Source organism: Betta splendens, chromosome 2, assembly GCF_900634795.4.
Source record: "Betta splendens chromosome 2, fBetSpl5.4, whole genome shotgun sequence".
Classification (NCBI taxonomy): domain Eukaryota; kingdom Metazoa; phylum Chordata; class Actinopteri; order Anabantiformes; family Osphronemidae; genus Betta; species Betta splendens.
Window position 1 is genome coordinate 19,057,909 of NC_040882.2, and position 27,051 is coordinate 19,084,959.

Sequence of the window (27,051 nt, forward strand, 5' to 3'; positions counted from 1 at the left end):
ATTTAGTAATAAATGACCAGGCAGATGCTGTCTCACTGCAGATGAAGTGAGTCAGCGAGGCTGCAAAAACTCAAGGCGTTCAACCAGCATTACATCATCTCCTTTCATTGTTATATTATATTATATTATAACATGGCAGGTGCTAATAGTCTGACCAAGTATTTTCAGTGTGTATCACATGACACGTCTGTGTGTGTTTAGGACTCGTTTCAGTTCAATCAGAGAATGCACATTTCAGTGACTTGCCTGCTATTGCGATGGGTCATCTCCCGTGCTTTTGCCAAAGCAGCTCAGAGTCCATGTGAATATGAAGCTGAGGCTGAGGCGGGACCTCAGTCACCTGAAAAAGATGGAACTACAGTGGCTTCATGTCAGACTATGACCGGAGCCAGGAAAGCGAGAGGCAGCAGATGTAAGAGAATAATTTGGACCACCTCCGGTTATGACCTGATGATGACTCCATGTTTCTGCAACGCTGCTTAGTTTTAAAATGTAAACTCACATACTGCTGCTTAAAGCTGAGTATTCTGTGCTGCAGCGTCGGCCAAGGAAAGTCCAAACAAAGTGTGCAGCGCGTGGAGCTGCTGTAAGCTCATCGTCTTTCCTGGGAGTTTGTTTGTTTTTAATTTTTTTTTTTTGCTTGTTTGACCTTTTTTTGTATCGACTACCCTTTTACTGCACAATAAGCGGCAACACACGGAGGCAGCTTGACGTTTAATTCTCTGCAGGCTACATTCTCCAGGTGAGGTCTTCAGACGCCTCGGGATCTTCATATTATAGAAAAACTGTCACAGACAAAACATGAAACAGCTTATTTCCTTTACAATGTATCCAAAAGAAAAGGAGACACATTAACCTGCAGAGGCAAAGGACAAAGTCTGTACATACTGTGAGTAGTAAACAAATACAATGGTGGGAAAATCTGTACAACAGCAAACATCATGTTCTACTTTGAAGAGGCAACAAAATGATCTATGTACAGTTTCTAATCATATCATGTACGTACGCGGTAACAAAGTGAACTGATGTAGTAAATGTCGCCCTCGTGTGGTTAAAAGGTACTATTCTTTCGGAGCAGAGCTCCACAGGGCGCCTCCGCTGTTGACCAGGACAAAAGCTCAGCAGCCGCCGATCTTATTACACTGTGATGCTTGATGCTTAGAATTACTGAACGCATAGAATAAAACTTTCTGACATATATTGATGGATGTTATTTTGCACAGAGTATATTTACAGTGAGCATTACATAGAAACAACAGACGGAGTCTGGTACAGTGTAGTTATAGATGCAGGGTTAACTGAGCACATGCAGCTATGGTTTGTCTAGTGGTTCTATGTAGGAAACATGACGGCTGTGTGTGTAATGAACACTTCATACACATATTACTGCATACACTGATCTGTTGAGTTGTTTTTAGTTCATATGTCCACGTCCCACTTCCCTCCATTATTTGGTAGCTTTTGACACATTTCATGTTACATTCCAGAGGTGCAATAAAGCAGATTTTTAACTTCCACCTACAAAATAGAAAGTTGGTGGTTCAAAAATAAAGCGTAGGATTCAGTGTTTAAAACCATCTTGTGATTATGATCCTACTGCCAACCTTAATCTCTGGAAGCATTTCTATTTCTATGTAAATGTAACAGGACCAATTTCACCTCTGACATCCCATCCGTTTCCCTCTCTGCCTTTATCATACCATCGTCTCTGAACCGGACACTTTGCCGGTGAAGAAGTCCCAGAAGTTCGCAGCGGGGGACTGTTTGCTCTCCTCCTGTGGCGTTTGTCTCACCCAGATGCTGCTGTCAGTGGAACCAGTCAGACTGGAGCAGCTGCCACTGCCGCCGCCCAGCGCGAAGCTCAGCGTGGCGCCCAGCATGCTCCTGCGCTCCTGGGTGTCGGAGTCCTGCCTGGAGGCGGACGACATGGAGGGCTGCGCCAGGCTGAGCAGGTTGTGGTGGGAGTGGAACTGACGCATGTGGCGGATGGATTTGCCTGAAGAACCGTCACCTGGAGTGAGTGGACACAGGAAACTGTTAAAATTTACAATAATTTATCTGTAAACAACCTGTGTTGTATTAGTTTATTTAGAACTAAAACAAAGTCAGACCATCATAGGTTGATGTAAATAAAAAACTTGTTTATGATGCTAAAGCTACCACTAGGTGGCGCTGTAGCCCCATTTTTATCCAGTTTATGCATCTGTTACCTTTGGCTTGGAAATAAGCATTTGGTGAAGACTCACTGCCAAAACTCCTGCATGATTACCGTATCGTGTCTCCTGTCGCTTCCTGTTCTGGTTCAGTTTCAGTACATTGAGGAACACTTCACTGGTCAGGCTGCTTCCATCAGGCGGGAACAAAGGTGAGGGGGGTTCTAGTGGGGATAGGCTCCCGCTGGAAGCCCCCACAGAGTCCAGAGACGCGCCCGTATCCCGACGGCCCCCCGGATCACTGCTGCTCTCCACTCTCAGGTGGCTGCCGCTGCACAAGAGTGAGAACACACACACACACACACATACATACACGTACGTGAGGAATTAGTTGAGTCTGATTCTTTGGAAGAAAATGGAGGTACTTTTTACAGTTACCTGAGTTTTCTACGCAGCAGATAATCAATGATGTCCGGATCAGTCTGGATGAGACTCATCAGAACCTCCTGCTGCAGTTCTGCGGATACCTGGGGGCACACACAGACTCAGCTAATAAATGTCCAGAGCTGAAGATGAAGATCGAAGTCGGCTTCAGAGGAGGTGGGATGCTTGAGTAAATATAAACCTAAAGGTTACACGCTCGCACCGTGAAAAGCCTCCTGTAGTTCTGTATGAGCACGAGGGTCACGCTGATGATGGCCGTGCTGTCCTCTATGCCCATCGCGTGCGGGCTCACGTCGCCGCCCGGCTCCCTCTGCAGCAGGTTGGGCCCAAAGATCACCGCCAGGTTAGCCGCAGTCATCTTGTTACCTGGAATCTGCACGGAGAGAAGGGAGACGAGAGTGGACCGGGGTTCGTTCAAATCCACCATTTGATTGGTTCTTTGACATCACAAGGCAAATCCTCCCCTGAAACTACATATGTGGCTTACCTCCTCGTCATTGGTTCCTATGCTGTCCTGTGCGAAGCTCTGCACGGTGTGTAACAGGGTGAGGAGTCGCAGCAGAGTGTCACAGTTACAGGGGGGGAGCAGGTAGAGGAGGTGCTGGAGATAGTGGAGCTGGTCTGCTCCTCTCAGCACTGCAGGGGGACGAGAGGAGAGGTCAAGTTTGACCCATATGACATCACCCATGACATGGTTGTTACAAACATGGGAGGTCAAAGGTCAGTTTCATTTTGTAAGACTCCACTTAACATATTTACCCACTAAATCATGCAGCATTAATGTTAAATGAGAACGACATGCAGCTCTTTTGCTAGTTTTGGCTTAAACAGACATTTATCCAGTCATTAAAGGCACGTCATGTGTGATCCTACGGTTGGCGTGCAGGAAGGCTGGGTAGAGCTCTCGGGGCAGCAGAGGATCGGGCATGTCCCTCAGGAACTCTTTGAGGAGCGCCGCCACGTCGTGGACGCTGTGCTCCTCGTCCAGCTGGACGTCCACCCCCATGTCAAAGTCCTCCCGGAGCTGAGGAGCACACGCACGCGCAAAAAATCAAACACATGAGAGGAAGGCGAAGACCCGCGCCCGCTAACACACGCGGAGGTCAAACGGGGGCCACGCGTCCCCAGTGAACAAGTTCTCTCAAACAGGATTTCACACATCACCACCTTGATTATATTTATATTCCAGTGTTCAGCAGAGACCGACAGGAAACACAAGACAGTGAGTCAGGGGACACTGGACTCCCCCAGTTGTAGAAATAGACTAGCAGAATGTCTGTGTGTTCGCTGTATTAATAAACGCACGTGTCCTCACCTGTCTCACTCTTTTCTTAGAGCTCCCGACTCGGAAAATGCCCACAGTCTGTAAACCTGGGGACAGAAACCAGTGCTGTGTGTGATCTCGGCAGCATCACTCATTTGTGATTCATACTGTATGGACTTTAAGCGCATTTTTTTAAACGGCTGCTTTCACGCGCAGACGTCTCACCGTGGTTCTCGATGTGACTGCAGCACCTCTCCAGGACCCGGGGCACTTGTCTGTAGATGGGGTTCAGGCTGAGCTTGGTCTGAGTCCTTCCCTCCGCCGAGCTGCCGCCCGGTGACTTCATCATCTCCAGCTCGGCTGGGTGGGAGAGCTGCAGCGCCTCCAAAAGACGAGACTGACTCTCTACGAGGTCAGATATGGAGTCAACTGACAAACCACCCTATAGGGGCAGAGACGACTCATGTTTATTTTCTTATAATTAGTGACAAACCTGAATAAAGCTCCAGGTGAGTCACATTTCCTACAGTTTCTTCTTCAACTATCCCAGGACAATCAGAACTTTCACTACAGCAAGAGTGAGTTATTAAAAACTCTATTTCACTGTAACGTACACAAAAATACACAATGTGCTAAATAAAATGTGAAATGGTCGTTCATAACTGGAATTTTTTTCCGTTAAATGCCAACTGATTTAAATCTGCCCAAACCATTCTTAGAAATGTTGTCAAGCCCCACAGTTTGTTTTTCTCAGAAAGGCTGAGGCCAGACGTGTTTCTCATTAACGTTAAACATATGGGTCGTAATCATCAAGCCACCAGAGTCGACTTCAAAACCAGAGTTTGGAATTCTGTTTTAAGTTGGTTTTAGGGCCGTTCCCACAGGACCTGAACGAAGCAAAACGGAACAAAGATCACGGAAAGAACTTTGTGTCATCTGCAAGTGAAGTCCTATTCATGAAAGTGATGAAGAACAGATTCATTAAAGCTGTGAGGATGAGGGACGAAGACGATTCACTGGACATAAAAAAAAAAAAAAAAAAAATAACAAGAAAGTTTAAAAATGCAGAGTAGAGCAGGAAAACAACCTGGAACGACCAGAAAATGGAAAGTACAAGCTGAGATGGCTGGAAGGAAGAGAGGCCAGACAGGCAGGGGCGTCCGTATGTAATCACTCATCCTGACTCTGCCACCCGATAAACATTTAAGGAGGTGAAAACAGACTCCACAGAAATATGAATCATCTCGTCTGTGACTTGTGAAGGAACGTCAAATATCCGAGGAAGTTCCAGTAGCAACAACTGGTACATTAACAGGAAAGTGAAAGAAATATACTGTAAGAGTAATAGAGTAAACATACTTCATGACAAAGTCATCACTTCCAGCATGAAGACACATGACACAGTCCGCTGTGGGGACCAAATTCTGAGAAACTGAAGACCCGCCACTAAACTTAAGCGTAGTGGGGGAGGTTTTCGCATGGCTTCAGTGGAAATGATAAGCATATACGTAATATGTGTCCTCCGTCCCTCCTCGCCCACTACTCATCCTGTAAACCGTTAGTTACGACCTTTACTCCCTCTGTGTACGTTATCTGTCACTGCATGAGGCACGACGCGGTGACAACGTCACCAAACTGCTGTGGCCGCCTCCATCAGCTGAAGCTCTGCAGTCAAGCATGCGTGTGATGGTCTCAGATATGTAAACAGTAGCTAGCTGCTGTAGTGCACACAGATGTACTGTAAGTGGCCGAATCATGGACTTGTTCAGTATTTGCATTTGTCTCACTGTGACATTATAGCCTTAAGATCAATATCCGCCATCACTGAATAGGAACAGGCTGGTCTGCAGAGTCCCATCAAAAAGAAAGCCAACAGGAGAAAACAAGCAAAAGCAAATGCCAACATTTTTTATCTAACATGTATAAACATCCGACTACAGTTTATCCTGAACTTGAATTCTCCACATTGACATAATATGAGGTAAATGCTCTGACCACCAAACAAACCAACCCAACAGCTCTGTTAAATACCTTCAGCTGGACTGTGTAATGCTACAAACAATACACTGCCCGCTTTGCTGCTTTTGCTGAAGCCTTGTTTTGCCATGTGTCCTACACAATACAGTCTCCCTTAAATATCACCTTATCGTTTGGGGTTTCAAAGGTAGATGTTGTTTATCGTAGAAAAGTATTATATTTTTAACTTTAACACTTTTAAATGTATCTAATGCTCCAAAACATTAGGCGGACTGTTATATAAGTCGCTGTAGCCCAAGAGGTGAACAATCTCTCACAGGGAAACCATGAAACAGATGAATATATCACATTTTTCATTGTCTTTCTGTTGCTAGGGCAGTAAAAGGATTTTAGTGATTGGAATCAAAGTCGGGCTCGGCTGCGTGTTCAGTGACTGATTCTTATGAGCTGTTCATGTTGAATTACTGCAATAACGCTCCTTCAACAATCCTCCTTACAGGCTTAACCCAGCAACTGTTTCCAGATCAGTGAGGAGGGAATGACAGGGTGCGATGGCCTGGAGCAGAGAACAGTCACACACAGGAAGACGCAGAACAAGCATACAACCGTGGAAACAAATGGAGGAGATGGTGGAAATGTTTACAGCAGCAGATGCAGATGGAGATTAAGCTTCCCAGGGGACATTATGACAGACACACTATTCTCAAGCTAGGTGAAACTGAACCTAGCAGGTAAAGGACATTTAAATCTTAATTTTGGTTAAAATAAATTACCTCTAGTAAACCACAAAGATCACTCACCCTTCTCTGTCCTCGGCCGATGTTGTCTAGAAATGTGGGCGACAGCGGTTTGTTCTGAGACTCAGAAACAGGCGCCGGTGCTACAGAGTTGGCAGCAGGCGACCCAGGACCTGTGATGGACGCGGCGCTGACCAGCGGCTTGTTCCCGTTGAAGAACTGCCGCTTCTCCGCCCGGAAGCGCAGGACGCTGGCCTCCAGGTCCAGACAGTCACGCCTGCTCTCCTTCAGGGCGTCCTGCCGCCGCTTGTAGGCCCGGTCATTAGCAATGACCTGAGACAGAGGGATGCCAAACGCCTTGGGGGCCGATTCTGACAAAGTAGAGGAACAGGAAGTGTGAAGGTATTTTAATAGATCTCCCGATCCGTTATGGCTTGACTGTAAAATAAAATGTAAAAAAGCCAGTGTTCACTTGACAGACCAGAGAGGCAAACACTTGCCAGGACATAAAAACCCTCCAAAGGATGAAGAAAGAAACAGTATTTCATCCTCATGAGTGTTTTACCCACTGAGGCCAAGGTGTCTATTGTGTAGTTCTTAACCCAGGCTCTGTGCTTAAGCTGGCAAAGACCTGTAGCTGATGGAAAAACAGGTCAGTCTTATTTATTTGACACAGTTTTAATTGTAACTACTGCATAAATGTTTGCAGCTTTGCCACATATGCAGTGAACTCGCTTCAAGCAGCACAGCAAAGTTTACAAAAGCTTTTACAGGTAAATTGAATATGTCTGAACACAATGATGTCATGAGTCAGTTCTGCACTTACAGAAGACATTCCTGCCTGCTGACAGCATCTGAACTCTCAACAGGAAAATGATTCCACTTTCAACTTCGGTGCGAGATTTCAGTTGTTGGCAAGGAACCAACAGACAAAATATTAACAAAAATAAAGTGAATGCTTTCATTTGTTCTTGGTTGAGTTGTACAGTAGTCCTGGGCAGATTGTATTTCCTACCAGTTTGATGATGTCTGCTAACTCACTAATTTAAGGTGCATTAAAGGCAGTAGCTGTCTTTACAGGCTTCCATCTTCTCACCATCTAGACCACAAGCTCTGCAGAGCTCAGATTCTGCACAGAGCAATATCCTCAACAGCGGTAAAGCTGTGGTCCGGTGTGGTTTCATTATACAGAGGAGACTTGTGTGTTGTGGCAGGTTTGCTGTTAATATAATTAGGAGTCAGCCACTAACACAGGGCTGAGTTGGGATGTAAACACAGACTAGAAGAAAAGGCTGACAGTTTGATGACAGCCTCTACCTTTGGACCACACGCTTCCTTTAACAATGTGACAAAGAGCTTTAATCAGTGAAGCACATACAGTATGTATATTTGGTGGTTACCTGGAAAATTCTGTGATTCACTCTTCACACAGAGATTAGAGGTCAAAGATCACGTAGATGAGGAGTGTAAGAATAGACAGGATGGATGGACTGAGCAGGCAAGAGGGCGATAAATGAGTAATCCTGTTAGTGCAGCCACAGCCACAAACCAGACATGGCACTCAGACTGATACAGGCTTACTGCAGCAGCGGCGCGGTTCAGACGACACCTAAACGCAGCATGAGCAGGGCCATCGTAGGCGCCCAGCACCTCGGTCAGAAATGACAGCTCGGCCACGTCACGTGATCGCGGCGGCTGAAGTCGTGTTGTGGCACAACAGTAAAAATCCGCTTAGAGGGGAATTAAGAACAACAACAAACAAATGACAGCAGCTCAAACACAAGCTGTGCAGCTTCAAAACATGCAGATGCTTAGATGTAAAATAACAGATCATTAGTTCAGGTGAGATTACACCACCACCATTTGCTACAATCAGGTGTTGATTAACAGTGTTTGTCCTCCTCAGCTGTCTATACTTGTCAAAATAACTAAATCACAGCTATCTGAAAGACATCACTAAACATCCCAGTCATCCTGCAACTGGATCCAGTCTGGACAGACTCACTCACTTCACCTAATGAAGCTGAACTGAAGACTAAGAACTCGACCCGAGCAGCAAACCGGGTCTTTAGGAGATGCTGCAGATGCCTGGGAGGAAACTAAAACCGAAAATTTATAAAAAGAGACAAGTAGAACACAATAACCGCTATAAACTGCAATAAAAAACAAGTGGGCCGATGCGGTCTCCTCTGTTGGTCTCCAACCAGACAGACCAGCTCACATTTCCCTAAAATATGGTGCAATTTAACAAAACAAGCTGCTGAGCTGCTCTGTGCTTTCATTAAACTCAAACTCAGCAGAACCCTTAAGCCTCTTACATTGTTTGTTGCCGTTTAAAGGCATGAGCTGAACTCATGCCACACAGGAAGTGTATTGTAAAACACAGGTGAGTGTGTCCTGTTCACCACGTGAAACAACGTGCAAAAGGGACCACTCGACACTACACGAACTATGAAACACGCTTTCATGATAAAGTCCATGTTTACATTTGAATGAGGTTTTGTCAGCAGTTGAAACGTTGTGTGACTATCCATGAATTCATCGTTTAACCGGTGCGATACAGACAGCCAGTCTCCACTAAATTACATGCAACTGAGGGAGTAATTAATCATTCACTGAATTCTTTCTTCCACCTTAGTTCGTCATAAAAATAAACTGCCCTTCTACTGTAAACAGCCAGCGAGGCCCTAAAGCCCAATCTGCGCGTGTCATTCACGCATACTGCAAACACGGCGCTCATTGAGGGAGTCACTTCTATGCTTACACTCTTAGAAACGATTGTTTGAATGGAAACACATGGACGGCCATTACACACATGTGCAAAGTCACACTGGAGTCAGACAGCCAAGGCAGCCTGGCAGGATGCCCGCACAAATCCCCCAAGATACGGGATTGGCTCAGCTTTAAATAACTTTGCTTGTGTTGAGAGTTTATTCACTACCTACACAGGAACAAGAGCACATAGAAAACACTGCTCTAGCATCACAAAACCGCTGAACCTTGGAGACAAACTCACTGGGTTGCCACGCATTTATTTTTGTAGTGCGATTTCCTATTTTCGGGTGTGCTGCTCGACGCTGACCTGAGCACCCCCCCCCTCCTCGTCAGGCGGCAGCCTCGCAGATAAGCTGCTTGACAGGTGCTCTGCTAGCAAGCCGTCACTTAGCGTTAGCTTGTAGCCGCAGCCGAGAGTTGGCTAATGTGCACAAGCTTTACGCAACAGCTCATTTAAAAGAGCTCAAGTATTAAGATCTCTCTATTATGAATGTCTTCCAGAGTTAAACTAATTGTAGATTACTGCCCAATTTAGATTTATAAGTTGATCATTGTTCAGTAATGAGTTTCCTTTTTTTATTTTTTAAAAAGAAATAAGTAAAAAAATGCAAGGTTTTGAAGTCTATGGATGCTGTAGTTCACTGTCCCCCTTTGTTGTTCATGACACCTAAATGACAAAAATCACAAAATTACCTTTGAGTCCAACATCTTGAACATTTCAGCGTGTAACAGTTTAACGGCATCGGTGGCTTTCTGCAACTTTCCCCTTTACATTGAGAACGTTTCTCTTATCAGCGGTGTTTCTTAAACACCCTTAACAGGACGGACGTACTGTTTAAAGAGACATTTCTCGCTTAACGCTGCATAACCTGGCCCACGTCAAGCAACCCGTCCCTGCCAAGCAGCATGACCTCCACCCCTGATAGAGGCATCCTGTTAATGCCTTACGCGCCATTTGGGCTCTTTCTCCGTCCTGACGCATGTTGGCAGGTCCACCTCTCATCGCTGCTCAGTCTCATTTGGTGGCATCAATACTATCACACTGTAGCTGCTGCTATTTAAGAAGTACATAGTTGGAGGTTTAATGGCAGCTTGGAAGTGTTGGACGACACTTCTGCAAAAACAGCCAGACTAAAGGAACATAACTCATCGGCCAGTAGCTGTCATATCCTTGTAAACGCTGTGGGATTTTGTGCAGCATCGTCTTGACGGCTGTGAATATTTCTTTCCCCTCTTGTACCAGTCCACATGTTGTCAATTTCACTGTCACCCTTTGACTGACGAGGCGTCCCAGGACACCTCCTGTGTTAATGGTTAAACAAACTCAGACAGGAAGACAGCTGTTAAAGCCTTCAGGCACAGCTGAGGAATGTTGATGCTTTAGTGCTTTAGTGTTTATGCTCCTCAGGTCATTGTCTGAACGAGAGATGCACCGAGATGCAGAATTCCAGTTTTTGTTTTTTTCCACCATCTTAGCAGCTGGATGATCAAACTGGTCCTGTAGGACATGGAGCTTAGTGAACTCTGAAGACCTGAACCTGTTAAGCCAAAGGAAATGAACAGAGGACAGGAGGAAGCTACATGCAGCTAAGAATCTGAGAAATCGTCCTCCTGCATTTGTGGGTCAATTTGGAACAGGACTGTGGTAACCAACTATTTTAATACTGTACATGACCTGACACTTGGATTTGTGCCAGAGATAAAACAAGGATCTACATAAACTAAAAAAATTCCTATTAGTTTGCGCATATATTTTAGGCAAGTTGTTGACCTCTTGTTCTGAGGTTAAATGCTCTATAGTTGCTTTCTATTTTCTTATTATTGCACTGCTACAACTGGCAACTGTATCAAACCTCTCCAAACAGATTACAGTTACCACTGTGTAATGCCATTACATGTAATCTGCTACCTGCCATGGTGCTGCAGCAGGGGGAGCAGAGGCAGCAGGATCCATGCCAGGCCCCAATGTTCTGTGTTTTGATTAGCAGGGTTAGCTTCAGCGAAGGCGATGTGTGTAAGAGGCTGGAGGCAGGATTTACAGACCCACACAGGCAGCTTGGGAATGTGTGTGTTGTGTGTTTTGGCTCGTATCTGGCCCCGCTGTGCTAATCACCTGGGAATAGAGAACATCTCTTTATGAGAGGTTGGGGTCACACTGGCAGATGATCGGCCACATGGATTACGGAGAGAGAGCGAGAGGAGGGAGAGGGAGGTAAAGAAAGCAACAGAGGGAGCGGAGCGCAAATCAAAAACAGACTCAGAGAGGAACAGGTCTCAGAAGAGAAAGGAATACTTCTTACAAATGTGCAAAACTCTCTCAAAGCCGACTGTGCTGTGCTTTAAAAACAAATAGAACCATGTGGTCAACAATCACATTGCCTTCAAAATACCTGATTTTGATGAAAAAGCACAAAAAGCTTCCATCTTTACATTTCAACACTCAGAAGTAGATGATCTATCTGCGTCTGGTTGCGGTGGTATGCATGACATTAAAAAGGTACCGTCCGCTGTATTCACTCATTGCTTACGTTAGAACAGCATGAAAGAAACAAACCTGACTCAGTGAACCTTCTGCAGCTCTGAGGCACGTGCTTTATAAACACAGTATTCAAGTATATTCAAGTATGAAGGACCATTAGTGGTAAAAGCCACTGGACGTCAGTGGTGGAGACACGGCTTCAGTCGACAGAGGGGACACTGTGAGGATAATATTTACTGTAGCAAACACTGAGTGTGTGCGTGGGTCACACAGAGGCTACACACTCACACATTCACATGAGAATATAGTTATTCAGAAAAGACAAACTGTGGCCACACATGGTATTGTGTTAAACCAAACACGACTGGTGTAGTGTGCGATTCAACTCACCTCGCTCTTTCTTTTCCTTTGAAAAGGAGTCGAACTTCCTGCGCAGGGATTTTCTCCGTTTGTGCACTTCTGTGAAAAGCAAAACAACAAAACCTCCCATGAATAATGGTTGCTTTGGTCTTTCATTTATTTAGTTGCATCAGTGGTCATGGCTATACTGTGTGAGTACACAGCTTGCTACTAATGAAGGAGCACTCATGAAACCCAGCTTTTATCAGCTTTAAACTAATATAATAAACTGAATGAAGGACACACAGCCAAATCAAAACACCCTCATTACAACCCTTTTCCCTTTCCTCTCTTCCTGCCTTATTATGATTTCCTCCTCAGTGTTTGCACCCTTTCCTCGGTTCTAAGAATAAACCCTTTCAACAGGAGACCTTGGTGTTTGTCTGAGTAGCCTCTTTGCTTAGTGGCTCCTTGCCCCCAACATGGAAGATGAAGGGATATGTTGCGTAAGCATGTTTATTTTTGTGTATTATATGTATGAGGAGAGTTCCAGATTAAATCCATAAAGAATATAAAAAGTACTAGTAAAAGCTTTTTAAAAAAATACAACAAAAAAACACCTTTTAAATACAACTATATATTATTAAATAACAAAAAGTATAAAATAATTTTCAAAATAAATTATGAGTCAATAAAACTAAATCGTGTTACAGTCTGAAGTCAATACAGTGTAAAAGCTGATGAGGTCATATGCGCCTCAAACCCTATCGCACATTGGTTAACTAGAAAATACATATTGAATAATTAAATTACCGTATTTTTCGCCGTATAAGACGCACTTTTTTCCCCCAAAACTGAAGGGGAAAAGTTGGTGCGTCTTATACGGCGAATGCAGAGATCCGATTTTGTTAATACCCCCAAGACAGCATTTTCTCAGGCTAAACCGCAGGTGTATATGTTCCACAAATATGCTTGTATATACCTGTGCTAATGTTGTCCTCCAGATACAAAAAAAGCTGACAAACGACATAAATAGTACAAATTCATCACTGAATTTATACATTTACTTGCATAAGGCAATGCAGTCCAAATGTAAAATTCTGCAGTCTGTTTAATTTTTATTTTAGGTACAGCACAAACACAAGTCTGGGCCCTCAGTTGCAGACTGTGAGCACAACCCACACTTTGCTGGCGTGAAACCCAAAGAAAAATAAATACTCTTTGGTAAATGTGAAGTCAAAAGTTTAATTGTGCATTTGGTTTTCCAATTAATGTGGCTAATCTTATTATATTACGTAGTATTTTCAGCCTACTAACAGCCCACATTAATGGGCTCTTCTTCCTCATAGGGGCACTCCCCTATGTCCGTTTTAATCTGTGGTGACTTGGTCATGTTTTTGTTTTGATTTTTTTGAGCTGTAACATTGCCACCGTCTGGATTTACGTAAAAACACGTTTTGTTTGGATTAGTATCGCAGCTGTTTAGAAATCACTAATTCAAGGTTGGGTTTTTTCCCTATTGAGGACAGAGCGGAGTTCCCTACCGTACATTACTAAGTGTGTCATTTTAACTCTGTATTGAGATGACACAATAGCAAAGAAAGAAACAACGTGTGTGTGAGAATCTGTATTTATGCAGTAGCTGTGTGTGCTTGTGTCATCATGGTTGAAAAAGGGTCAAATTCCCATGACTGCCGGAAATTAAAGTTTATTTCCAAACGCGAAGCCCCTCCCTCCACACACGCTGTTCTGGGTTTAACAGGCCAGTGTGTGAAAACAAGCATGGTTCAACTACTAATTCACAGCAAGTGAAGAAAAACTGACTCATTTCCCCCCCCCCTACAGAACATTTTCCTGCTGCTGTCAATCCAACGGCTGATAAATTCAGGCAACAAACTGAATCTTGGTCACCTGAATCTAATGTCCAACAAGCCTCAGAGACAGGCTCCTGGTCCAGGACACACAATGATCTCAAAAGCACAAAATGACCAAAACATGACAAAGACCAAAACAAACAAAGACCAAAACGACCACGACGGGCTCTTTTATAGCAGCTTTTCTCTATTTAGTCCCAGACTGGACGATGAGGCCTCTGTGCTCCTTCTCATAACCCGTCCATGGCATCCAGCTGTGCTTGAAGACACAGCACACAGCTGCATGCAGGGCAATGGTTTGCAGCTCCTTTCCTACTTGAGATTTAATTTTAACACCATTCCCAATCACCTCTACTGTACATGTTGTAGTAACAGGCTGCTGTCCAGAGTTGCCATCACAGCATGACCTGTTGTGTTCGTTTGTCCAGCATCTACATGTTTACATCCCCACTCTCAGGTGAACAGAAGCATCTTTTATCATGGTGCAAATACGGATCTGTCAGAAGAAAATGAAAGCATAGGCTTTCAGTGAAACTCAGTGTGTGGCATCAGTATGTGGGCACACGTGGGCGTTAAGACGTGAGAATGCTTTTTTTCTTGAGAGAGAAAGAGATGCAGATGTTGAGTGGTTCCTGGTGACACTTTTTTACTATGTGGTTTGTTTTGTTTAAATCTGTCGCATTGTGGCATGTTTTGCGTTATGTTTTCAGTCAGAGACACAGCTGTTGTACATCCTTTCCCGGGGGATGTACGGAAAATAAAAAGCCTATTTAAGACTTTCCTTTGGGTAACATCAAAAGGACAGACAGAAAACAAGGAAAGAAGGAGCTCTGGGTGAGCAGAAAGTAAGTTTGCACTGGAAGTTACAGTACTTTGGTTCGTGGCTGCCTGTGGAGCAGGGATTGACAGAGCAGGGCATGAAAGAATGTTGACCACACCAAATAAGAGCAAATCTGTCTCACAACTTCTGACACATTTCAGAAAGAATTCACCAGACGCTGCCAATACCCCTAAGAAACACACGCATTCACAAGGCCACACGAGACCACACATGTATATAGATGTAAACACTGATGCCTGCACAAATAAAGTGGAAATAGCTTTCATGGCACGGCTCAGACAAAAAGGAAGAGAATGCATGAGTTGAAGAGGGACTAAAAGAGGGTTGGAGAGATGGGAACATGTCAAAGACACAAGTGGAGAAGGAGAAACCAAAAAAACGAGGAGGAAATATCAACAGAAGCCAGCAGGACTAGAGAGATTTCACCCCAGGGGAGAAACCAAGGAGCAATATTCCCACACTTGCTTAAACCGAGCACAATCATGTCTGAGCCAATACCTAACACAGTAAAGAACGTGCTTTAAAATCATATTTCCAGACTCTCTATACCAACCCTGGCATTTTATTGATATTAACTAGTCCCAGTTGTCTAGTAGTGCACACACCCAGTATCAGATACTGCTTCCCATTATCTCCCTCATGTTTCACCACCCAGTGTAGATGCCCAACCCCCCAGGAGCATAGCAGGCTGGCACCACTGCTGGCAATTAAGGAAAGGTTTTGTGGTGGTGGTTTTCATTTTTGTTTGTTAAAAGTGAGTGTTAGTCATGTTTGACACACTCCACATGCCCCCGCGCTCGCTGGGTTTACGTGGGCTTAAGGCATCTTCTGGGGTAAAGTTTGGGTAATTAAAGCTGGTGTTTACAAATCCCAGTTTCATTGCAGGTTTTTTCTTTAAGAAAGTTGAGACCGTACGTTATTGCTTCGCAAGTGAATACAGCCTTTAAGGTTGGAGGAAGTTCATGGTGGATGTTCGTGTTCGACCTCTGTAGGAAGAACTACAGACTATTATAAAACCTGCAGAGTCTCAAGATGGTCAACGGCAAAGAATTCATTGATAACTTAAATGTACTGTTTACATTCAACCCTGATGGGAAAAGAGCAAACTGTACATGTATCCCCCAAACCAAACCCATTAGGGAAAAAAAGGGGCAAGAGAAAAATTTCTTGAAAGTTAACCGAGCAGGGAAAAGGGGGATCTCACAGGATGTGTGTTGATCTTCCACCCTTCTAGCTTGTATCGTCACATTAAATGTATCTTACTCCTAAAACAAAGTCTCTTAACTATAAAATGTGAAATTTTCTATTGTGGGAACCTGCCTCCTTCATTCTTCACACAACATCTTCATTAAATCTTCATAGAGACTTTTGATAAAATAAATTTTCAGGTGAGACAAATTGTGTTTGATCAAATAACACTTGTTGCAGTGAACTTTAAGCACCATGTGTGGTGAACACTATGCTGGCTAACAAACATGAATGCAGTCAAACATGAATATGTCAAGAAGACAAGAGTTACTGGAGACTAGGATGATAATTAACTATGACCACATTTCAAACAATGGAGAAGAGTTTAATAATAATAAAAAAGAAACACAATTCACAGATTTGACATACTTTACTGGAAAATTGACGATGAACCACTGTTTAACCATGTCATGTGTTACTTTGCGTTCCTCCTAAGAAAAGGATTTGAGGCACTATTAATTTTTATATTTTCTAAAATGGATTCCACAGGAAACGTGACTGGGCCAAAAAAAAGAAAATTGGTCAGCGATGAGAAGGCTGGAGAAACATCAGAAGAGAAGATATTATCTGGAAGTGTAGTCATACAATCTAGACACTTATCTGATGAAAATAAGCTACGATTCAACTTCCAGAGAACCTTGGGGATGACTGAGAATGTTCACAGGCAGTAGCAGAGAGTTAAGCCCGAAAAAGGCAGCTTCCTGTAACAATTAGTCAAATTTAAGCAACCCAGCACCTACACACAGTCAGCTGCGTTTGCTTTTTATCAGCCCCTACACACTGATCTCACCAACCTTAATAAACAGGAGAAAAACTCCCACTCTGAAGATGGTGAAAAACTAGAGATTTATGGTTCATTAAAAAATATCACAATGTAATGGTGTCTGAATACATATGAAATACCTAGTAAGAACAAGAGGAAGAGATGAAAATCACTTGCCCTGTGCAAATAAAAGGTAAAAAGGTCAATGCTAACTAAACATATGTCAGGCACTGTGCCATGATTATGTTTGGATTATTATGATGGACATTTTGACAAACTGGCGAAGTTCATGTTGTTTAAGTTCATTAGAGGGAGTCATGAGTCTGAGACATGACTAATGACAATCAGATTATATCCAAACAACATAATTGCTTTTAGCAAGACAAAGAAATGTTCTTTCTGCTGTCAGCACAGAGTTCCCATGAGAGGGTTGTTGTGTACATGGCCATCAAAGACAGCCAACATCATCCTTCCTGAATGAGAAGGGAAAAAAAATCCTTTATTTGTCTTCAGCTAAAAAATATTCCACCCTAACACTTTTATCCGTTTTTATCTGCCTTCAGTAACAGGCTCTGAATTCTTTAGTAGGGAAGAGGAGCCCTGAGCTCCCCCAGATGAAAAATGGAGCGGCCGATCATAACATAGTGCTGCCTACAGTACAGTAAATAAACCATGCAGCATCCTTGGCACCATTTGACATGTTCTGTTTTTTTATACCCTGGCAAATTCTTAAACTTGCATATGTGCACAATGTTATCCTTTCCTCCAAACAAAGAATTGTAAGCTTGCTGGCTCATCCTCCTCCCGCTTCACACTCGTTTCTCAGATTTGCAAACAGACTGTTGGCTCCCATGGCAGCTGGAAAGTTGCCCTCACTCAAGGGCAGTTCAACCCAAGTTTATAAGGGAGGAGGGTTCACTCAATCAAATCGCTGCTGGCGCCAGATTGACCATGTCATCATGAACTAAACTTCACAACAAAGTTAATCCTTTGAAAGTTCAGCGTAAAGTGGCCTCATGCATCAAGAAACAGGACGTTGAGCTTCAGAAGCCCCGATTACCACCTCCTCATTAGCTGTTAGCGAAAAACAGACCAAGATCTTAAACTAAACATTATTGAAATTCTCACTGACTATGATAGCTTAATGTTTGTATTATTTTAAAAAGGCAACTGTTTTTACCACACAGAATAAATTCAAAAATAAATAAATCATGTCAAGATGAATTGAATTGATGATGAAGATGAATTGTACTGTATTGACCTCTAAATCAAACGAAAAAAGAAAATTTTGCTACGCTATTAAAATTGGTTAGTATGATTTATGTCTATTTGGCCTAATCATGTATTTTCATACCTCTGGGGATGCTGATCTTAAAGTCCAGGTCCCTCTCCTCCAGGTGGTACAAGGCCACTTCCTGCAACCTGGCACGCTCCAGCTCCGACAGGCTCTGGATGGGCACCGGCTGCAGACGCACACTCTGACCCAACATGGTTGCCCACGTGTGGTCTCCCTGCCGAGAGGAGAAGAAAGAGGTTCAGGATAACGGAGACCAAAGGGTAAATAGGAGTTACTAGGTCGCCGTAAGAGGACGATTGTTAAACCTCAATCACTGTTTTTTCTCTTATCGTCTCCTTTATCTCTGATCACTGAACCAAACACATCTAATGGAAACCTGTAGGGGCTGTAATCTATGTGCATTGTTAGCAGACCATCACATTTTATATTCAATTACTGACTATTACCCACTAACATGCAACTCTAGACCAACTTTCATCTTCTGCAAAACAGACGTAGTCCAGGAATCAGTGCCACATTCAGAGCAACAGCCAAGCAGAGGTGAAGTCATATCTCCCAACAACACTGCATTTAAGTGCATCATAAAGACCTTAAATGCCACGTGGTTTGCATTTTGTTTCACTCCTGTAACAAAACAACATTCTTGTAAACTGTAGCTTTGTTTTTTCTCTTAAGTTCAGTAATTTGTCTTCTATTGTAATTTATTTTTGCTCACTATTTATGGTGCTTCCTTTTGCTCTTTCGGTCACTATTCGTCTATTGTCCCATACAATGAATACCAATTTAACTTCTTTCCCAAGCCCCAACCTTACCTTTGGGAAGCGCACTAATTGTATGAAGTGTTTACTTAGTGATGTACTGTAGTCCTGCTCATCTGGAAACAGGTTAAGAATAGTTCCTATGGTGCAGAAGGAGATTTGTGTCATCTAAGAATATGAGTTGTACCAGTTGCCTTCATATTTCTAACATATAGTTTATGTTACAGTATGTGTGTATGTCATTTGAGAGACGTGGGCATTTACACAGCGTGGAGAGTCTTCAAACAATCATGGGACTGTAGAATCTATGGTTTATGCAGCTCGACCCATACGAGTCAATATAAGTCTATATAAAGACAGAACGGAATCTCACTCAAAGACACTTTCAGCATTACTGTCCAGTCGCGCACACATACTCACATACATACATTGTTTACTTCAGTGGTGCGGGATCTTGTGAAATTGATTCATCAATGACAAAATGCTGCCATGCAACATGCCAACAAACAAACAGAAAGTATACTGTCAGCCCATTACAACATTTAAATAGTCCCTAGTGCATTAGCTGTTTCCGTTGCTGGCTGTTACTCAAAAATACTTAGTGGGGTAATTTCATCCAAACAGCAGAGAAGCTTTGATAGTTTAAGCTCCAGCTAATAATTTTAGCATCCGGTATCTGGAAGTTGAACCATTAAAAACAGTCCCATGAAGGACCATGAATTTGTACACAGGATGCGATTCTCGTCTGAGTGTTGTTAAATTAATTTCTAAATGAAATCAAATGGCCACATACTTTAATTAAAAGTTAAATCCTTTGCAGAATCTTGAATTTGGATGGTTTTCCCAGAAGCCATTTGTTAATCTGTTTCATCCACTTCACAACCAGAATTCCTGTTAGAAATTCCAATTTTGTCCAAAGTTTAGGTAAAGAAAACACAACATCCTCAGACCACAACGTTACTACAGTACAAACACCGAAGCGGGCAACTGGTGAAATGGTAACCGTTCAGTGCCATGCAGCATAGTAGCAAACAGCATCACTCACAATGGTGCTGCCCAGCTCAAAGCTATGACGCTGGGTGGACATTAGCAGAACGTCTAAGCCACTCACATGCTCTCCATGCCCACAGTAGCATCATAGCGACACATACTAAACATCAGGTGTCTGGTTACTTTATAGTTGGATTTTGGACTTTGGATTTCTAAAAATACAGTTATATTAGCATGAATACAGTTCTGAAAACAAAGATGGCATTTTGTAACAATTAACACTCAAACTTAAAAATTTTAGAACAGCACAATATATATTTTTGTGGTTATATTTTGTCTTCAATTCAATTTTTAATGTTTTCTTTTGTTAAAGCCGTTTCTGCCTCAGCAAGACAATAAAGCTCAATGTTAAAATGCATGTCCATGAGTGTAAACTTGTGTACTGCTTTTATACCAAAGTCAGCCTCAGGTTGATTGAACCAAACAGACAGCAATAACTGGGGCAGATTGAGTCTGTAATGCAGAACAGGTGAGTGGTGCAGAATATTAGGAACAGAGGCCAAAGAGGCTGAGTAGCGTTTCAACCACAAGTAAACAAGATGTAGGAAGACAGAAATTTCATTCATGTGTGATGTAACAAACTTCAGTCGTATCTTTTAATCCCCCCACCACACACACACACAGCTTTGAAACCACACTCAAACCAGGTTCTTTTAAATGTACTGCTTGTATTGCTTCAACCACAATTCAGATTGTTTCTGTGCATAAATACAGAAATGTCAAATAGAATTCATCCTCAAACACTTAAATACAACCATGTGGGCCGTTTAAATGAAAAAGAAAATCTCTAGCCGTGGTTACACCTCAACATGTTTAAGTGTGACTGAGAGCCTCAAACAAGCTGCAACAAACCTGCATTTGGTAAAAAGGATCCTCTCTGTGTTCATGTGCCGAATAGTGCTCAATTATTGCATTACATATACAGAAAATGCTGCCAGTGTTTTGTCTAAATCTGTTTCAACAGCCATTAAAAATCATGCTCATCATGCTTTCTCATTAGGTTTATGTATATTAAATCAATAAAAATTGTAATTGTGGTTTAGTTTTGTTCATGCCACAGAGGTCTTCCTGTGTTTGTCTTCTCAGAATGTCCTGATGTAAACCTGTAAAGCTTTTTTAAAATGTTGTTCTTAACTGTTGGCGACATGAAGGACGCTCTGATGAGGCTCCATGATTGGTTCTAATGAGAGAACATTATCTTTGCATTATTTCGAGGCATGCTCTTAATAAATTAGTCAGGAACAGCGTCTGCACTCATTAGCACGCTCTCAAAAACACATCCCAACTCAGCCGAGTACATTAGCATGCGAAGGCACTTACTCATTCATGTTAACACTGACAGGAGAGAATGCACACACACCCCATGAACGCAGACACGCAGCAGTAATAGGATCCTTAGCAGAGCTAGACAGGAGTGGGAACACATCTTACGCAGACACAGCTCTGTTGCATCGTGTGCGACTTAACTGCCAATGAACATACACAAACGCTCAGACAGTTCATCGTCCCAGAGCTGTCTGGAATTCAAAGTTAGGTCAGTAGGCGAATGCTAACCGAGGCGGATTAGTGGGACGACTCCCGCTGACGTCTCAGCGTGGTAGAGATGGTGTGTGTGAGTTTGCATGCTTTAAACCAAATATAAACATCATTAAGCTCACACACTGTAGTGGGTTTCTTTGAGGAAACAAGCGTTGACATTTGTGTTTGTAAAGCCAAGCGCTACATATCCCAGTCTCCATTTGCGTAAACACTCATCTGCTCAGTTCTTATAAACAGCAATGTTACCTCAGTATTTACTATTTTAAGCTTGTACAAAGTGTGAGACTGAGAGTTTGGATCAAAGTTTGACCTATCGTAGAGGAATTAGTTCAGTTATGTTATTGACAGCGAATAAATGGCGTTCAGCAAGTTCAGCCAATGACTCCGTTTACCTTGCAGAGCTCCCAGGCAGCTGCTCTATATCCTTTTCTTTTGTCTCCTGTAGTTGTGCCTCTGTCTACAGGTATCGTCAGCCTTGAATGTGCACAGCATGTGTCATATCAACTTGCCCAGTTTGCCGTTTGACCCCACCCCAGCTGATCCACGCACATGGCCAATCTCTGTTACTTCTTCAAATGCATTTTAAAAACACACTGGCAGTAGGGGAATTATAATATACCTATTAATCACTAATTAAGTGTAATTACTTAATTAGTGATTACGGTCTAAAAGGCATTTTTATTTTCTGCTCCTTTTTACTTACTTTAAAAGCAAATTATCATTAAAACGTTATTGCATCAATATTTTAAATAGTATATTAGACACTGTTACTGTTTTCTTGATTTTCAAATGCATGACATAACAGCACTCCAGCTCTGTGGAAATGATAACTACTTTTACACACTATACTACTATGAATGAATCCCATGCACAATCACACCAACGCAAACACACAGAAAAAGTCTGTACCTGACTTAGGGTCTCTTAGGGACTTTTAATTAAAATCCCTTGGTTCTTGTAGATTCTCCAGACCTTGGTAGGAGACCTAAATGAATCACAACACTGAGCTGAAGCACAGGAGCAGCTGAGTGTAGTAAGTAAGAAGTGAGGAAAGAAGATACAAACAGAAAGAGAGGGAGGGAGAGAGAGGGGGGGTTGTGTTAGATTAGGGGAGGAGGAGTGCCACAGTGTGACTTGCAGGAGCTAAAACACAGGAGAGAAGGAGGGAAGAGAGAGGATGCAGTTATAGGGGAAGAGGGTAGGAACATTAGGAGGCAAGGAATGAAAAAAGGTAATGAAAGGAGGGGAACTAGAAAGTAAGAAGTGGATAAGGGAAGACCACATGGGAGCAGGAAATACTGGGTAAGAAAAAAATGAGAAAAAGTTACAGCAAGTAGAGCCAACCGATCCATGGGTGGGAAGATGGTGTAAGGATATGGAGAGGGAAATGAGAAAGTGAAGCATTCACTAAATAAATCTAAAAGCAAAGAGGGGAAAAAGGTGAGAAATTGTGAATCGTAGGAACTGAAGGGTAAAAAGGACACAGGGACAAAATGTAGAGAGGACAGCTGTTAGGAGCTGAGAAAATAAAGGAAGAAGGAGTTTATAAGTGCCAAAAGTAGGTAAAGCAGATAATACAGATGAGAAAGAGTAGTAAACAAAGAAACAAGGTGAGAGAAAAGGCAAGAAGGCTGCAGGAAACAAGAAAATGGAGTTAATACATCATATAGAAAGGTTAAAATGGAACATAGGGCGAAAAAGGAGGTGAAACAGTGATTCAAGGAGGTAGAGAAGGAAGAAACAAAGGAGAAGACGAACAGGTTAGCTAGGTAAGAAAAGAAGGAAATAGGAAGCAGGAAAGACATTTTACAGAGAATGAGGAGAAGAGGTAGGAGGTAGAAAAGGAGGGTGGTGTGAAGGAAAGCGGCAGGAGAGACAGAGAAAGAAAGGGAAAGAGCAAGCAAGAAGCAAGAAGCAGAAGGAGATTAGGAGGAAATGAGCACCGGTATCGAAGACGAGGAGGAGGAGGAGGAGGAGAGGTGAGCGGGAGGAGGATTAAATGCTGGGATAAGAGCTCTATAAAAGGACAGTCTGTCACTCTGTCGCTCAAAAGTGAGCGACAGAGGGAAAAACAAGTCCGAGAGAGAAGGGGAAAAACGGCTCACCTTAGAATAGCAACAGCTAAAAGACCCCAAGACCGTGAGACCTTGACCCCACGACCGCCGGTGGGAGTTATGATTTCATGACCCATAGTGAGTTCCGTGGTAAAAGATGGGTCAATAACAAGTTCACAGCGGTAACGCAACAAAGACTACACACACAAAATGACTTCAACCTGAAACTTTTACTTTGGAGGCTCATTCACAATTAAAACAGCTTCCAGGTATTTTGACAGCTGAAATATGAATATTTATGTGCACACTAAAAAAAACTTTTTTTGTTTTGTCCAGAAACTGATTTGTCCATGACCACATAAGTATTTTAATGACAGACACCCAGATTATATACAATTTTAACAATCAATTATTTGATCAAAAAGCAGCATAGGATGCAAATCTAATGCAACTGACCTTTTACCCTGTGTTGTTTACAGATTTAAATGAAATCAAATTAAATGCAAGACTCTGGTGCTTATGACACATCACTCGCCCTCTACATTTACTTGCATGCTGAACCACCAGCCATAAACATGGTGTTACAGTATCTGGGGGCTGTTGCACACTGTGGAAATATGCTTATTAGAGTAGAAACACTTGAGGTGACCTTTGACTCATCCTTTTCCATTGATTTCAGAGTTATTCACGTGTGAGTCAGCTTATTCTCTTGTCATTTTGGATCGCCCCCCTCCAGTGAAGCCGCCGTATATTTCCAGGTCAAAGGTCACCAGTTTACATCACTTGGCTTTACTTCGTGCTGACTCAGACAATCAGTTGAAAAACAGGATGGATGATAAACAGGCCTGGTACACCCATGGTAACGCCACTGCTGAACCAGCATGTCCACATCAGGGCAGCATGTTGAACCTCTGACTGCACTGCCCCCTATGGGCCAAACCCTGGTACTTGTAGTAGACTTAGAAGTGTGCTTCAATACATACTGTGACTAAACATACACTTTGAAAATTAGATGTATACAAGTAGTTTTATAGATAAGACTTAAAATTCATTTTTATTGTGATGACATGAACTATAGGTATTTTTAAAGTTGTTTCTAACAGGATAAACTGATTTTCTGGTGTTTCCTTCTCTGACTAAAGTCCACATCTTCAGTTTATAGCTGCAGTAAAAGTGCAGACTTAGTGTACAAGCTACTCACAACTGTATCTTGAGCACATTTCACTTACTGTTCAGTCCTTACTGTACAGGCCTTTAGGTTTACGCCTTGAGCTGGTGTCTCATAACATTTGCAAGAGTGTCAAACTACTGGGAGTCCACGCGTGGATATTTACTGTATAGAAGTGAAATACACCTAGTGAATATAATGTTGCTACACGACTGAACCTTCAGCCAAGAACTGCCTGCACGGCCAAGTACAGCAGAAACAAACTGACTGAGCACCTGGGACTCAGCAGCTTTAAACCGTTGACATCAATTAATCATTTCTCTAACTTTTGGCTGATAACAACTCTGGGTATATTATTTTATAGCTCGTCGCTGCCGGGTCCAAGTACACAATTAATATCTGGTTTCCTGTAAGTTATCAGACAGCTGTGACCTGGAACTGAGGTGCAAACCACATTCTCCTGTTTTATTGCTGCAGGTTGACTAGATTGGCCCAGAGTCCAGCCTTATCAGACAATCGCAACACAAAGATGTCAGGATAAAACACAGACTTAATCGCACTTCCAGCCCAATTTCAATGATTTATCATAGTTAGCAGAACTACTGGAAGTCAGTGTTTATTTTATTCATGTTTAATGTTGTCCAATGGAGCGACAAGTTACTTAGTCTTGGAAGAAGGAAAATGGTGAAGTGTGTGTTTGAGTGAGTGAGAGGGACGACTGGAGGAGTTACTGTAGTTAAACCCCAGTAGGCATCAGCTTGGGCCCTGGAGCACACGTATAGTGTAGCACACGCAATAGACCTTTAACAGTATCACATCAATGTACTGTATCCTATCCATCATCCTTAATCTTCTCCTCCGGATCCTTTTTGGAAAGAGGAGGAAATGCCAGCGCCAACAGAGGAAACTAGATTTACGTAAGGATATCAAAGACTAGTGTTTCTCACTGCACGTCTCTCCTCTAAACAGGATGTTGACATCCACACCCATCGTTATGATCACCACCATCGCCGTCTTCACCCTCCGCAAAACATCCTCCTCGCAACTTCTCCTGCTGCAACTATGAGCGTCCAGTGACTCGATGACTTCCTGCCAAAGGAAGAAGTCTGTTTATTCTGCGTCGTCTACGATGACATCAGCATTTGAATTCCAAGATTCAGTCAGTCTGTGGTTGCTACCGCATTAAATCAACTTTGCATGCTAAAAGAGCAAAGACGTGAGCACTTAGTTGGAAGAATATGCCAACGAGTGATAGGCCATATTCTCACATTGCCATCACAGAAAGATGAGAAATGAGAATTGCATCAGCTTTGGGTTTTATAATTCAGCCTAGTATTACAAGTGGCTGCGTTGAGTGCACACTAGCAGCTACAGGAGTAGTGTTGTGTTGAATTAAATGTCCACTACAGATTTCAGCATGAATTTGCATAACTTTACACCTGATGGCTTTTAAAAAAGATCTAATTAGAGGAAGTGATGTTAGTCTCACTTTAAAACGGAATAATTCAAAAGGTTGCTTATTGTATCTGTGCAAATACTATAAAAAAAAAAAAAAACGACCAAACGCCTACTGCTGTTGAGCATTAATATTTGAAAAAAAAAAAAAAATGTTCAAATTGAACCACTGCAAATTGTCGACGCCATTGATCTTGTTTGGGTTTATTTGTTCTTGTCTCATTAGACAAGTTTTCACAACTTTTATTCCCCACCAGTCATAGTTGTGAAATCCCCCAGAGCACAGAGAGACAGGACTCAGGCTGTATGACATAATCACCATCTGCTTTTGTGGCTGCATCGCATAGTGTTGGTTTGATGTTGCGGATCTGGACTGTAGCGTGCATGTATACAGCAGTATGTTTTATTCCTGCCAAACACAAGCAGTACATGAGGCACTTTTCTATTCCCTTTGATGCTGTTTGCTTTTTATATTCTTCGATAGGGATTTAAACTGGAGGAGAAGTGAACACACACACGCACTGGCTAAAAACTGTTAAATACTAAATAAATACACCAAATTTCAAAACGAAATACTGACATATAGTTTAAAATGAAACACCATTATATGTATGCATGTGTTATATGCATGGCTTTATATAAACATGGTTTGGTTTTTGCATCATAATTAAAAAGGTCATGAGCTGCAAACTTCAACCGCAAGCTTTTTACGGTTTCACCGAGGCTGTGCACAGCGTGCACGCAAAAACACACACACACACACACACACACACACACACACGCGCCTGTTTGTGTAACAACATGGGGCCTAAACTGCAGCAGCTAATGTGAGTCTG

General features: G+C 42.6%; 1 protein-coding gene and 1 long non-coding RNA gene across 4 annotated transcripts in view; one reads left to right on the forward strand and one right to left on the reverse strand.

Moving 5' to 3' along the window:
* Positions 1 to 698: 698 nt before the first annotated feature.
* The window catches only part of arhgap36 (Rho GTPase activating protein 36), a 34,370-nt gene continuing 8,017 nt past the window's right edge, over positions 699 to 27,051 (reverse strand). For both annotated transcript variants that reach the window (XM_029127311.3, XM_029127321.3), the window contains exons 2-12: positions 18,249 to 18,405; positions 12,220 to 12,288; positions 6,639 to 6,946; positions 4,087 to 4,303; positions 3,913 to 3,968; positions 3,471 to 3,621; positions 3,085 to 3,233; positions 2,800 to 2,970; positions 2,592 to 2,680; positions 2,270 to 2,484; positions 699 to 2,011 (exon numbers count right to left, since the gene is read on the reverse strand). In XM_029127311.3, the coding sequence (XP_028983144.1) occupies positions 1,695 to 2,011; positions 2,270 to 2,484; positions 2,592 to 2,680; positions 2,800 to 2,970; positions 3,085 to 3,233; positions 3,471 to 3,621; positions 3,913 to 3,968; positions 4,087 to 4,303; positions 6,639 to 6,946; positions 12,220 to 12,288; positions 18,249 to 18,405 (1,899 nt within the window). In that variant the 3' untranslated portion in view covers positions 699 to 1,694. The remainder of the gene's footprint in view (positions 2,012 to 2,269; positions 2,485 to 2,591; positions 2,681 to 2,799; positions 2,971 to 3,084; positions 3,234 to 3,470; positions 3,622 to 3,912; positions 3,969 to 4,086; positions 4,304 to 6,638; positions 6,947 to 12,219; positions 12,289 to 18,248; positions 18,406 to 27,051) is intronic.
* LOC114842003 (uncharacterized) lies at positions 18,318 to 26,640 on the forward strand. Of its 2 annotated transcripts, XR_003783239.3 has the most exons (3): positions 18,318 to 18,451; positions 25,730 to 26,101; positions 26,170 to 26,640. It is a non-coding gene; the product is annotated as an uncharacterized LOC114842003 (long non-coding RNA). The 2 variants fall into 2 exon arrangements; XR_003783238.3 differs by lacking the exon at positions 26,170 to 26,640 and having other exon boundaries at positions 25,730 to 26,157.